We start from the raw sequence: 12,399 nt of genomic DNA, 5'->3' as shown, positions 1-12,399 counted from the left end.
ACTCCTGACAAGGAACAGGGTGCTGAAATGAGGTCATGGTACACAGTGAGTTACTGTTTGTAAAAAAAAAAGAAGGGTTTTGTTTCCTGAAAATCAGAATATCTGCAAAAAACAGTGTCTCTTTTTCTGATGGAAAAATATGACCTAAGGCAAACAATAAACACACACACACACACACACACACACACCCTAGAAAAATGCAATATGATTCAAAGGCTTTGGGAATTTCCTGTTCCATTCATTTTTTACAAGCCAAAGTTCACAAGTTGCACACTTTCAAAACAGATGCATTACAAGATAACACAAGGCAAGGAGTTCCTGGACGGGAGGCTGTTCACTATATAAACCTGAGGCACAGAGGAGCTTGAAAGCATTCCAAGTTCAGCAAGAGAAGACGGAACAGCTCACAGGTATGATGCTAATAACATACTTACTGCAGCAGTTAACAGTTAATAAAGATAGATGAAATTATTTATTTATCCTGGTAAAACGGTTATATTCTACATATTTCACAACATTTCTTATTTTACTTGTTCTTTTACTTTGGTTTTGCCACTGTGGAAAATAAGACAGTTTTACATCTCTGCAGAGTGTTTTTCTTAATCTGTTTCAGGCCACAGTACAAACATTGTTTGCTTAATTTTCACCCATCGTGCTGAGTGGGCAGGGCATTTTATTTTTATATGTCACTGAAAACAAGAAGGAAAACAGGAACTGTTTTGCTTTACTCAAACTCTACTTTCTATATCTTCTCTACCCTTAAATACCACCCGACAAACAGCCTCTACCTTATAAATTTTGAAAAAGCCTCAGCATTGCCTGTGAAACGAGTCCTGCAGAGATGACGACATCCACAGAGAAGCTGCGGGAGAGCTACGACCAGCAGGGCTTCCTCTCAGCACTGCCTGTGCTGAATGAGAAGGAGCTGTGGGAGGCCAGAGATGCCTTTTCTAAACTGGAGCTGGAATTTGGTAAGTAGCACATAGGGACGAAAAAGGTATGAGAGAAAGCTAGTGCAGAGAAAGGGCAATCAAGAAAACAGTGAAAATAACAAGAGATCAAGCCTAATTTAACATTACACAGTTGAATTTATCTACTAAAAATATTCATATACATAAAACCAATTGAAACTAACAGAGTTGTACTGACAAGCCTTAACTGTGGCCCTGTTTGCTAAAGGAAAGCTGCATTCCTGTTGCTTGTACGTATTTCCAGGCAAAGAGTACACTCAGTACAGCCTTCACAATGTTCACCTTCAGTATCCATGGGTGATGAACCTGACGACACACCCTCGCATCCTGCAAGTGATCACAGCCGTCTTGGGCCCAGATGTCATACTGCTGGATTCCCGCTTCATCTGCAAATACCCAACAGCGGTCAAACCGGTCGATGCCGAAAACAAACCAAAACCTGATGGGAATGTTGAAGATGAACTTCCATACGTGGCCTGGCATCAGGATATGAGGTAATCTTACTCAGTGGGGGAAAAAAAACAGGTTTGTCTTGCTTTGCTTTGTCTAACTGTTTGTTTGCTCAGGTACTGGGGTATTGCTGGCGGCCCTGTTCTGTCTGTGTGGCTGGCTTTAGATGACTCACTAAAAGAAAACGGTGCCCTTCAGGTTATCCCAGGTATTTGATCTGCTTTTTATGTTGTTGTTTTTATTCCTCCATCCATAAAACTTTCTATAAAATGAAATCAACACCTTTTCTCCTGTAGGTAGCCACTGCTCTGGCATGTTACCCCATCGCCAAGCCACTCGCCTTGGAAACATGCTGTCAGTGAACCAGGAGATCCCAGAGGAGCTGGTGCAGGTGGAGGAAGCCGTGTTATGCCCCCTATTAGCTGGACAGATGTCTGTGAGTTCATTTTGTACTTAACTTAGAGGGTTATAAATGAGGCTGAAGATAATATAAGCTGAATGAATATTTGTTTTTCAAATAGATCCACGATGGACTCCTTGTGCATGCAAGTGATCCCAACACATCACAGAAGAGGCGCTGTGGGTTTGTGATCCGTTATGTTCCCACCTGTGCATACCCCACAGAGGTAAGACAGACATTTGTCCACGTGGGTTATCTTTTAAATTGTCAGAATTTCTTCTTCTTTTTTTTTTACTTATTTTTTCTTTGTCAGGATCCTGATCGTCCAAGGAAGTTTCATGCAACAAAGCTGGTCTGCGGGAAAGACGCATTCAATCATTTTTCCCACAAAAGCATTTGAATGCTTACTGCAGTCTTCCTACTTGCAAGAGCAAGTGTTATTATATATCAGAGGAATATAATATATTGTTAAAGCAAATGTCTGTTTCAGTTTCATAATCAGATTGGAAAATACTGTCATATATTTTGTGCTATGCTTTTTTGTATTTAAATTTCTTTATGAATATATCATGAAATATGGAAAATATTTAATGTGTAGAAGCTGGGATTTTTTTTTTCTGCCATACAAAGATTTAATTATCTGCTTTGCAAAATTTGAAATAAATGACAAATTACAGACAAACAAAAGAGACTCATGGTGACTTTGTTTTGCAGAAGAAATTTTTCATCATATTAAAGACAAAACATCTACAATAACTACAAATTTAGGTATTCAGGATGTTTTCTCGGTCTAACAGACTTGTCACAAATTCAGACTGAGCTCAAAAGTTAAGAGTTGAATACTTTTTTCACTCAAAGCACTGTTCCAGGTCAACTTTGTGTTTTTGAATATTTAATGAACAAAACACACCATGTGAAAATTTTACTATTCACCACTTAAAATTTAACATTTTTCTGTTTGAGGTCTCAATAATTCATTCATCTAAGATTTTCATCATAAAACCAGCTGCTTCTTCCAGTGAATATGCACCACTGTGCAAAAGTCTTGAGCCACCACTCGGGTGTGCTTGTTTCTGAGGTGCTAATTTGTGAAAATTTCTACATTTCTGTTTTTTCTGTCAAGATGGGGTGCTGAGTGTACATTAATGAGAAATAAAATGAACTTTTTTGATTTTAGCAAATGGCTGCAATGAAACAACGAGTAAAAAATTTAAAGGGGTCTGAATACTTTCGGTACCCACTGCACAATTAGGGGTGGCTCTAGACTTTTGCTCACACCGTTTTGACATATTTTTGGAAAACTGACATTGTCACTTGAAATAATGGTTTCAAGTGTTGCAGCATCCCCTGGCATAACTGATAACAGTACATAGGCTCAACAGGTGCAACCTCTTTATCTCTGGAGTGTAACATGATTTGAACACTTTAAAAACGTAATGAAAAACCTACATTTATACAACCAGGTTAAAGAATACAAATAAAGAAAATGTCTCCATTTGATCAAAGAAAACAAGTGATAAATGGCCTGGTTATAGCACTTTTCTACTCTACATTGAGCACCCAAAATGCTTCATACAACATGCCTCGTTCACTTCTTTCTAAGCTAAGTGCTTTCTATCTAAAATTCACACAACCATCGGAGAGCAACGTGGAGTTCAGTATCTTGCCCAAAGACACTTTGGCACACAGACTGGAGCAGCCAGGAATCAAAACGCCAGCCTTCTAATTAGTAGGTGACCCCCCTCTACCTCGTGGGCTACAGCCACCCCAATGATATAATATCTCAGTTGTGAAGCTTAATTGCATTTTTTGCAGAATTTACATAAAACAAATCAATATATAACGTTTTTTGGATACAGATGCTCCTAAACCACTAAAGAAAGAACGCACTTACACAATGTTGCACAAATAAGTAAAAAGCAGAACATATTCAACTCACATTACACTTACATGTCATATTGTTTTGGAAACAAGAGAAGACCAGACCGACATTCTGCTGTCAGTTTGTGTGTTTTACCAGGATCGGCACTGCTTTCTGTAAAGGTCACATTCAAAATAAAGCGTGCTCCTTCAAAATAAATGCGCAAACTAATTTTGTATTGCAGCCTTTTGCAGGTTCTCTCTAGGGTTTTGCTGCACATGTGAGGTGATTAGGAAAATGCATATTCAAAAATGTTTCAGGAGATGTGTCAAAAACTGTAAATAATACCAGAAGTAAATGGTGTTTAATTGTGAGTGGACATGCAGCATGTAACATAGGTAAACTACAATTAAGCATCTTTATTTAAGTGCCTGCAACAGCCAGCACAGGTTAATTGACATAATTGGGTGTTTATTAAAACCTTTACTAAAACTGTACCAAAGAGAGAGAGAGAGAGAGAGGGGAAAAAGAAGACAGTCTTCACCTCCAAACACCAGTCTGCAAACAGCACACCAGAAAGGCACGCAAACACAAATCATATCACAATCAAAAGTGAGTAAACTCCTAGAACACCAGTTGGTAATGAGGAAGTGAGAGCCATGAAGAGTGGGAAGGCAGCTGGTCCTGATGACACACCTGTAGAGGTGTGGATATGTCCAGGAGAGAGGACGTTTAACACAATCTTGAGGAGTGAGGAGTGTCGTTGCAGATCCAGAGAAAACATATGATAGGGTGCCAAGAGAGGAAATGTGGTCCTGCATGAGGAAGTCAGGCGTAGCAGAAGTATGTGAGGGTGGTGCATGGCACCTAAAATAACAATGTAGACACCCAAAATAACCATGTCAACCTATCCACGGTGTACACTGCTGTGTCAGCTGTGTCCAGCTCCTGGGGATGTGAGGATGAAATGGGGATGAGAGATTAGGAAAAAGGATGGAATGGACAATAAATGAACAAGTTAAGTTTACCAGAACTACAAGTGTATAAATAAACCAGTCTAACCCACATGGAGAGCACACTCCAGGAAAGATGGCAGGCAGCGCGCTCCACACATGCCAACAGTCAACCTTTTTATTAATTTTGACCTCTCCTGTAATTGAATATTACCCCCTTTCTGGTGCCCTGTGTATCCCAGCTACATCATTTGAACCGGATATTTCACAATCAGTGAGGCGATATTGTAAAACTCTTACTGGTGACAGAGGGCGCCTTTCCATGGGTAGCTGTTTAAACAATTTTGTCATTAAACCATGTCAGGATTTGGTAGGTACAAGTATTTATTTTTTTTTTTTCATTTTCTATCCTGGTAGATTATGGATTAATGTATATGTGTATGTGAGAACATCATTGAGAAATTGTAAATTATTATTGAATGTCATAGTTTGTGTTTTGTAAAGGAAAAACAGTTGAACTGTGTCATTTATTAGATAATCTTTTATTGAAATTCTTAAAGCATTTAAATTATCAGTAAAGTTAAAGAAAAGTAAGAGAGCTTGATAAACTTGATGGAAAAAAAGCACATTAAACATCAATAATATAATAAAACTCTTGTTAAGCCAGTTTCAGTGTCTCTTTAACCATGACGCCTATTCCATCATAAACTTTATGAATGGGAGCGTTGCACATGAAGGCAGAGGTGGTCACCAGCTTATTTTTGACATCGACGTGAGCTTCCTCCACATCTTTGTTCACGTGTTTGCAGCCCATCTCCTTCAGAGCATCTGCTGTCTGAGCATATGGCCACCTGATAACAGAAAGAAAAGGGATTGTTAGAGCCACTCACTGAAATAGTTTTGCACCCATAAACACTTGATAATAAACAATTTCACTCACTTTTCACACTCTTTGTCTTGTCCCACAGTGAGCTCACAGCCCGGCAGGATTTTGGCAGCCAGGACGGGAGCGATGCAACACATCCCCAGCGGCTTTCCAGCTTTGTGGAAGTCCTTTATGACCTTCTCTAGCTGTGGCTGTATGGCGCAGTCCTTATTCTTCACTGCCCAGTCACTCAGGTTCTTAGCTACACCGAAGCCCCCTGAATGAGTACAACAGCGGATCTCAAAAGTGGAACTAGCAGAACAGAAAGAAACACCATATGTGTTCCACTCTGTGGTGTCCCACCTGGGATGATGGCAGCATCAAATGCTGAGACATCCAACTTGGCCAGATCAGTCACTTTACCCCTGGCGATGCGGGCACTTTCCTGCAGGATGTTTCTCTTCTCTTCTGTAGGTTTCCCCTCACAGTGGTTTACAACATGCATCTGATCTGAATTTGGAGCAAACATCTGCACCTGAAGTGATACACATTAAATAAGAGTTTAGCCTCTGCTAGATTGTGGGATCTTGTGGGACTTGCTATTAAGATTCAGATAAATACACTGTAACAGTCTTTTTCTCGCCCTTACTTTTGCTCCTTCACGACTCAGATGGACGAGAACAGCAGAGGCCTCGTGGATCTCGGTGCCATCGTAGACTCCACAACCTGACAGAATAACTGCAACATGCTTTGCCATGATTCCCTTAAAACACACACAAAATACAAAGGATATATTTACTGTCTATCTGACATAATTTTCCTTTAATTCCCCTGTCACAAGTTATTGATTGGGTAAGCACTGCACCTGTGCCAACTGTTCTGTGTTCACATAAAACATTTACATAAGCAGGTGAGACATGAGTCCCTGGAGAGCTGTTGCTGCTGCCAGGTAACACTTCTGACGCCAGCAAACTGGAGTTACAGGATCATGTTTTTAATCTGATGAATAATGTAGTACATAAAGTTGTATCAAACACTAATTTAGTCTGTAGGCTTTTTTCCCCTCTGGAATCGTGAATGTCGTGAATGAATGAAAGAATGAATGACTTCATTGTCTACAAAGAAACCTTAAAATGTGGGGAAACAGGATAGTCCCAAACAAAACAAATTTATCATTTTGAATTTATCCTATAAAATCAGCAAGTGCCTGTTTCTAAAACGTAACTTAGCAGAAGCAAAGACAGCGCGAATAGATTTTCTCACCTTGAACAGCTGTAGGTCGTCTAGTTTTCCACAGTGGTAGCAGAGCTCTTCGGCGGAGGTGTGATGACTGCACTCAGAAGCAGACTCTTTATAAAACCGCCTGCCTGTCGGTGTCTCCTCCCACACTCTGAGATCCAAAACGCTGAGATCATCCGCGTTATCGGGAATCAGGAAAGACTTAACGGTTTAGTTAAAATGCTGAGTCATTTCGTTCATGACTGCTTTAAGGCTGTAATAAAAACGTATTTAAAGATGAGCCATAAAAACTGCTGCGTTACAGAAACGCTTTTCAGAGTCAGATTCACTTCCTTGCTATAATTTTCTTTTCTTTTCTTTTTAAGCCACTGGAAAATGGAAGAAGCGCGCTAGGTGTAATAGGAATATCCGTCTCACCCTGATTTGAATTTTTGTGGTGAATGGTGAATGAATGGGGGGGGGGGGGGGGGGCACATCTATAGTTTATTTATCATTTTTTACTTGAAAAGTACTGATTAATTAATTAAATAAAACTCTCTTTGCGTAATTCAGGAGAAATCCGTGAAAAAATTTTAAAGTTTTTGTCTGTTTATTTATTTTATTTATTGTACAAACTTCCAAATAAAGACTTTTTTTTCCATACAATGTAAAATACCGCCGCTGTACCCAAAGGACTCATTTTGGATGAACAAAAAGTGCTTGTTGGATTTTCCAGGGCGCTGCCGGGTTTTTTCCCGGCAGCGCCCCGGCTCGTCTGTCACGCCCACCTGTTTTAAAGCCAGTCTCATGTAGACAGGAGGACACACTTCAGCCATGGCTCAGAGCTGCTCCCTGCACATATCCGTCGGCATCCTGAGCATCGCTGGTGGTAAGCTTGCATTTTATAATTTTTATAATTTTTTTCGGAGGTATTCCCAGCTTTGTTATTATGTTTTTGATTAGACTATCATGGTGAAATGTATGCGCATAAAGTACGGTTTAATAAATTAGGAAAATAAAAATGTGGCAAACACTGAACATCTCCAAAAAACTTATTACTGATATTTAAACTACTAGAAATGTCGCAGAGCACACAAAGTGACAAGAGTCAGACAATAGTTCACACTCACATTCACACCTATGGGCAATTTAGAATCACCAGTTAACTTAACCCCACTAACTGCATGTTTTTGGACTGTGGGAGGAAACCGGAGTATCCGGAGAAAACACCAGGGGGTGTGTAACTTGTTGAGTTGATCTCTGTCAAGCATCTCGCTCGTGAATGATATCAAGTCACTTTGAGCCAGAAAGAACAATTTTGTAGATAGATAGAAGCAATAAACAATGACATTGGACATTAAAAAAAAAAATCAGGAATAATTTTTTGGCAGATGATCACCATCTTTATTTTTTAACCATCCAATCTACTGTAACTACATGCCTTAAATAAATAAAATTGTATTCATGTAGTAATTTTAAAAAATGATACCTGTATCTATAATATTTTTATGAGAATCTGTTATTTACTATATGATTTGGCACTCGCCATCATCAGCTTGAGATAATAGCTGTGATTCATTCCTACAGGTTCACTTCTGCTTTTGGTGAATTATTATGGCAGCTCGCCTGAAAAAGCCTTCATCCCCCACACTGCACTGGGGATTCTGCTTCTCATCATCGCAGCACTTCTATCTTACTCAGGTTTGTTCTGATTTGGTTTTAATAGTGCATGCTTTCATACAGTTCTTAAATTTCTTTCCTGACCCCGCCTTGTTTCTCTCATAGGTATCCGTCACAGCCTGTCCCACGGCCGCCTGTTTTCCACTCTGTGTCTGACTGTTTCTGCTCTGTGGTGTGGCTCTGGTCTGGTGTATATCCTGGCAGGGCAGAGGGTCATACAGCCCACAGAGCTTAGATCATCTCTTGTCCCTGGCCTTGCAGCATTTACCTTGGCCTTGTTCATCATAGGCAGTGTTGCTGTTGTAGTAAAGAAAGCAGTTCTGTTCCTTATAGGTGTCGGTATCTCCTTAGCCTGTGCCCATCAAATCGCAGGTCTGTCAGCTACAGGTTTTGGCCAGTCTGCCACAGCTGCTAACTACCTCTTTGTCTGTCTGGTGTGTGTTTACTTCGGTTCTGGACGCCTGCTGTCCATGATCACTCACGGTAAAGTGGAGCTTCCAGGAACAGGTGTGAAGAAGAAAGCTGAGCTGAAAGCAGACCAAAAGCAGGGGTGTAATGATGCTGTTTCAGTAGGTTTGGTGATGAACTTACTGTCTGCGTCCATATTGGCCTGTCCCCTGCTAGGTGTGGTCCCTGCGCTCTCTGTTAATCATGTCGCCTGGCTGTGGACAGCTGGCGTGTTCCAGCTCGGCATGTGTGTCCTCTTTTACAGGGGTATGGACACGCTCGCTGCCACTTTTTATGGGTTCACTGCTCTGCTGAAATTTGCAGAAGGTTATAGTGCCCTGCTGTCAGTTTATTCCATTAAGCCTTCCTCCCCTGTTCCCTTTCCTGTTGTCTTCTCAGTGCTTTTCTTCATACTGGCTTTGTTCAGTTGTCAGAAAAGCTTGCTAGAGGGGCTCTACCAGCTATTCTTTGTAGCCTATTGTATTGCTCTTGCAGCTCAACCGCAAGGCTTCTTCCAAGGAGGCACCCAGGGTGTCCAGGCAGCTATATTTGTAGCTTCTGCTTGCATGCTTTTGATTACCACCTTTAACATGGTTTCTAGTACCATGATTCCCACAGGGCAGGGCTGTTTCAAGGCTTTAGTAGGCAGGATGCAGAGCATTACTCTCAGAGCTCATGATAAAGAGCAACATGCACCTCACCTGGGCTACTCTAAATATGCAGATGCAGAGGTGTTAGGCCATGCATGCAGTGTGCTGGCTACATTTGCAATCACAGCCACAGTTGGTAACCAAAATCCTCTCTATGTGCTGATACTACCCTGGGTGGTGATGGCTGGTGGAGCACTGCAGCTGCTGTGCGGCTCAGTAGCTTTCGCTCGGGGTAAAACCTTTGAAAGCACAGTTTTTATTCTCTATGGGGTGATGTGGACAGTGTGGGGGTTGACACGATATGGCGGCCTGTATGGGGAGACCAGAGGTCTTAATATTGCTGTTGGGATCATTAGTTTCATGGTGTTCAACTGTTTAGTGACAGCTGCAGCACTGTTTATGAATGTTGCGTGGTTTGTCTATGCATTTACCTTCCAGCTCATACTCATCAGCTTCCTCCTGGATGCTGTCAACGCGCTGCCTTATGGTTATGACATAGGAGTCACGATCATTTTTGGCCTTGTCAGTTTTTACTGTTTCTTGGCACACATTTTCAACATCACCTTCCAGTCCCCTCAGATCCCCTTAGGAAAACCTTTAGTTAAGCTGAGTGGGGTAGGAGGAGGGGCAGCTGTCTGTCCACATTTACCAGCCCGCAAGGCCACATCTGTTCAGCAGATTGCAGGTGAGATACAGGAGGCAATGATGCTGAGCTCTCAAGTAAGCAGGTGTGGACATGGGTTTAATTTTTCCATCTTTTCCTCTTTTTTCTTTGTGCAGAAATCATGAAAAATGGTGGCATATGCGGAATGCCCACTGACACAGTCTACGTGCTGGTGGCAGCTTGCAACAGACCAGATGCTGTGGTCAAAGCTTACAAGTTAGTTTCCTATTTTGTGCATTTTAATTTTCTCTGCATTTATTTACAACTCTCCGATTCCTGTTACATCTTAATTCTTTGTTTGGCTTCAGGGTGAAGAAGCAGGCAGAGGACCGACCCATGTCCATGTGGATCTCTTCCATCAAGCAGCTGGAGCCAGTGCGACACCTGCTGAGCCCTCTGCTTCTGGACTTCATGGAGGCTGCATGGCCATCCTCCATTAGCATGGTTATTCCAAGAGGTCAGTTTTAATGACTGCATGTAAGCGTGTGTCTGTATGCTGGTGGGGGGATTTTATTATTATAACTTTGGTTTCTTGTCCCACACAGGCCCATGGATGGATACCTTTGGTTTGGGAGATGCTGCCAAACACATAGGGACTCCACAAAGCATTGCTATCAGAAACCCAGACTGTTCTGTAGCCACACATCTTATTAATCTGGTAAGGACCATGAATATTGATCATTGCATCTTAAAATGAATAAAAATGAATGCTAACTTCTAATACTTATTCTTGCAGGTGGGACCCATTGCAGTAACCTCAGCCAACCCCACAGGTGAAGCAGATACAACTCACCACAACCAAGTGTATGCCAAACTGGGAGACAAGGTAATAATGATAATTTAGCTGTTGAAAACAAGAGGAAGTGATCTTTCCAATTTTTATTTATTTATTTTTTAGTGAACTGCCTGTGGTTTTGTTTCTTAGGTGGATGGAGTCTTATGTGATGGACCCTCACCAGAGAACATAGCATCTACTGTGGTTGATTGCACGAAGATTGAAACTGGACAAATTGGTTTCTTCAGAGTCGGTCTCATTCCAAAATCAAAGGTAACATAAAAATTTATCTATTTTTTGCTTGTAATTTGATGACCGTTTACTTAAAAACCTGCTGTTTTTGTTTGTCTGCACTCAAGGTTCTTCAAATCTTTGAGGAGGTTCAGAGACGGCACAGACAAGGGCAGACGAATCCTACCTTTGAAGATGATATGTTTCAACCAGTTACAGAAAGGGACAGTTCAGAAGGCAGAAGCACAGAAGATTCAGGAAGAGAGAGTGAAAACTCGACAACCTACCCCTCTTCACCTGAGCCAAGTCCGGTCCTCAGGAATGGATCATAGTGTTTATGTATTGCTTAAAAATGCTGCAGTTTGTAATAAATGTCATGTATATAACTGTTATTAACTGAGAGAAATCACATTTTGGAACTGGATGACTTGTAAAGTAATAAAGTGTCTGAAAATTCCAAAAAATACAAAATCTATTTTTAACTGTTCGTGTTCCAGTGTGCAACTACATGTAATTATTTCTAAATGCACCTGCTCTTATTCATAAAATACTAAAAAAAAGGCTGTGTTTTATTTTATTCTTTGAAAAATATTGATGATGGATGTACACATATTTACTCATAATGAAAAGTAGCTGATTAGAGTAAATGAAAAGTAGCCTAAGGATAACAATAAGTAATGAAGTAAATGTCTAATGCTGATAAAAAGTTTGTCAGAAGGAAAGATTATATATCACATTTTTTAAAAATTAAAGTCACAAAGTTCTTTTCAGTACAGTCAAAATTATGTAAATGGATAAAACTAAATAAAAGTAAGCCTGCACTGCTGGGTGTCGATATTCTACTTAAAGGTATCCACAGTGTCCACAGATCTTAATTTAAATATAAGTGGGGTCCACAGTGTGGGAGCCAGGACCTCAAAAGCACAGACTCGTTTTGTTCCCAACCTAGACTGAGATACCTCCAACAAGTATTAATCAGCTGACATTAGAGGCCTGGTAGCTGCATATGGATGTAGAACTTCACTAATATAGGCGGGATCTGACCATGAATATCTCTGAAAGTGATGACCAGAATCTTAAACTGTACTCAGTAATAGGTTTACAACAATTGCACTTGTTGCACTTACAGATACAAGTTTTTAAACTTTTAATTTCCTACATATTTTTAGGTGCCAGCACTCCACAGGCTCATCCCACCCATATCCACCCACACAAGTAGTCTTTTTCTAGTAAT

The 12,399-nt window shown here is 40.6% G+C and overlaps 3 protein-coding genes across 4 annotated transcripts; 2 read left to right on the top strand and 1 right to left on the bottom strand.

The window, feature by feature from the left end:
- Positions 1 to 311: 311 nt before the first annotated feature.
- Positions 312 to 2,357, top strand: LOC115787441 (probable alpha-ketoglutarate-dependent hypophosphite dioxygenase). 2 transcript variants are annotated; one of them, XM_030740150.1, is made up of 7 exons: positions 312 to 410; positions 782 to 971; positions 1,216 to 1,465; positions 1,538 to 1,629; positions 1,718 to 1,857; positions 1,943 to 2,047; positions 2,135 to 2,357. In XM_030740150.1, exons 2-7 carry the CDS (start codon positions 842 to 844, stop codon positions 2,219 to 2,221), a joined length of 804 nt encoding a protein of 267 aa, XP_030596010.1. In that variant the 5' UTR covers positions 312 to 410; positions 782 to 841; the 3' UTR covers positions 2,222 to 2,357. The 2 variants fall into 2 exon arrangements, with proteins under 2 accessions (XP_030596010.1, XP_030596011.1); XM_030740151.1 differs by having other exon boundaries at positions 392 to 410; positions 808 to 971.
- A 2,846-nt stretch (positions 2,358 to 5,203) lies between these two features.
- Positions 5,204 to 6,849, bottom strand: LOC115787231 (glutamine amidotransferase-like class 1 domain-containing protein 3A, mitochondrial). Its single transcript, XM_030739822.1, has 5 exons — positions 6,764 to 6,849; positions 6,150 to 6,263; positions 5,864 to 6,035; positions 5,576 to 5,777; positions 5,204 to 5,486 (listed from the first exon to the last, which is right to left on the bottom strand). The coding sequence occupies exons 2-5, from the start codon at positions 6,255 to 6,257 to the stop codon at positions 5,294 to 5,296; spliced, it is 675 nt and encodes a 224-aa protein (XP_030595682.1). The 5' UTR covers positions 6,258 to 6,263; positions 6,764 to 6,849; the 3' UTR covers positions 5,204 to 5,293.
- A 701-nt stretch (positions 6,850 to 7,550) lies between these two features.
- On the top strand, positions 7,551 to 11,654 carry LOC115787306 (uncharacterized). Its single transcript, XM_030739963.1, has 9 exons — positions 7,551 to 7,607; positions 8,306 to 8,419; positions 8,504 to 10,180; positions 10,276 to 10,375; positions 10,468 to 10,616; positions 10,705 to 10,817; positions 10,896 to 10,985; positions 11,085 to 11,207; positions 11,294 to 11,654. The coding sequence occupies exons 1-9, from the start codon at positions 7,553 to 7,555 to the stop codon at positions 11,495 to 11,497; spliced, it is 2,625 nt and encodes an 874-aa protein (XP_030595823.1). The 5' UTR covers positions 7,551 to 7,552; the 3' UTR covers positions 11,498 to 11,654.
- The last annotated feature ends 745 nt before the right edge of the window (positions 11,655 to 12,399 follow it).

The sequence above is a fragment of the Archocentrus centrarchus genome, chromosome 10 (assembly GCF_007364275.1).
Source record: "Archocentrus centrarchus isolate MPI-CPG fArcCen1 chromosome 10, fArcCen1, whole genome shotgun sequence".
NCBI classification, from domain to species: Eukaryota; Metazoa; Chordata; class Actinopteri; order Cichliformes; family Cichlidae; genus Archocentrus; species Archocentrus centrarchus.
The sequence above is the reverse complement of the archived record's forward strand: the minus strand, read 5'-3'. Positions and strand labels throughout refer to the sequence as shown.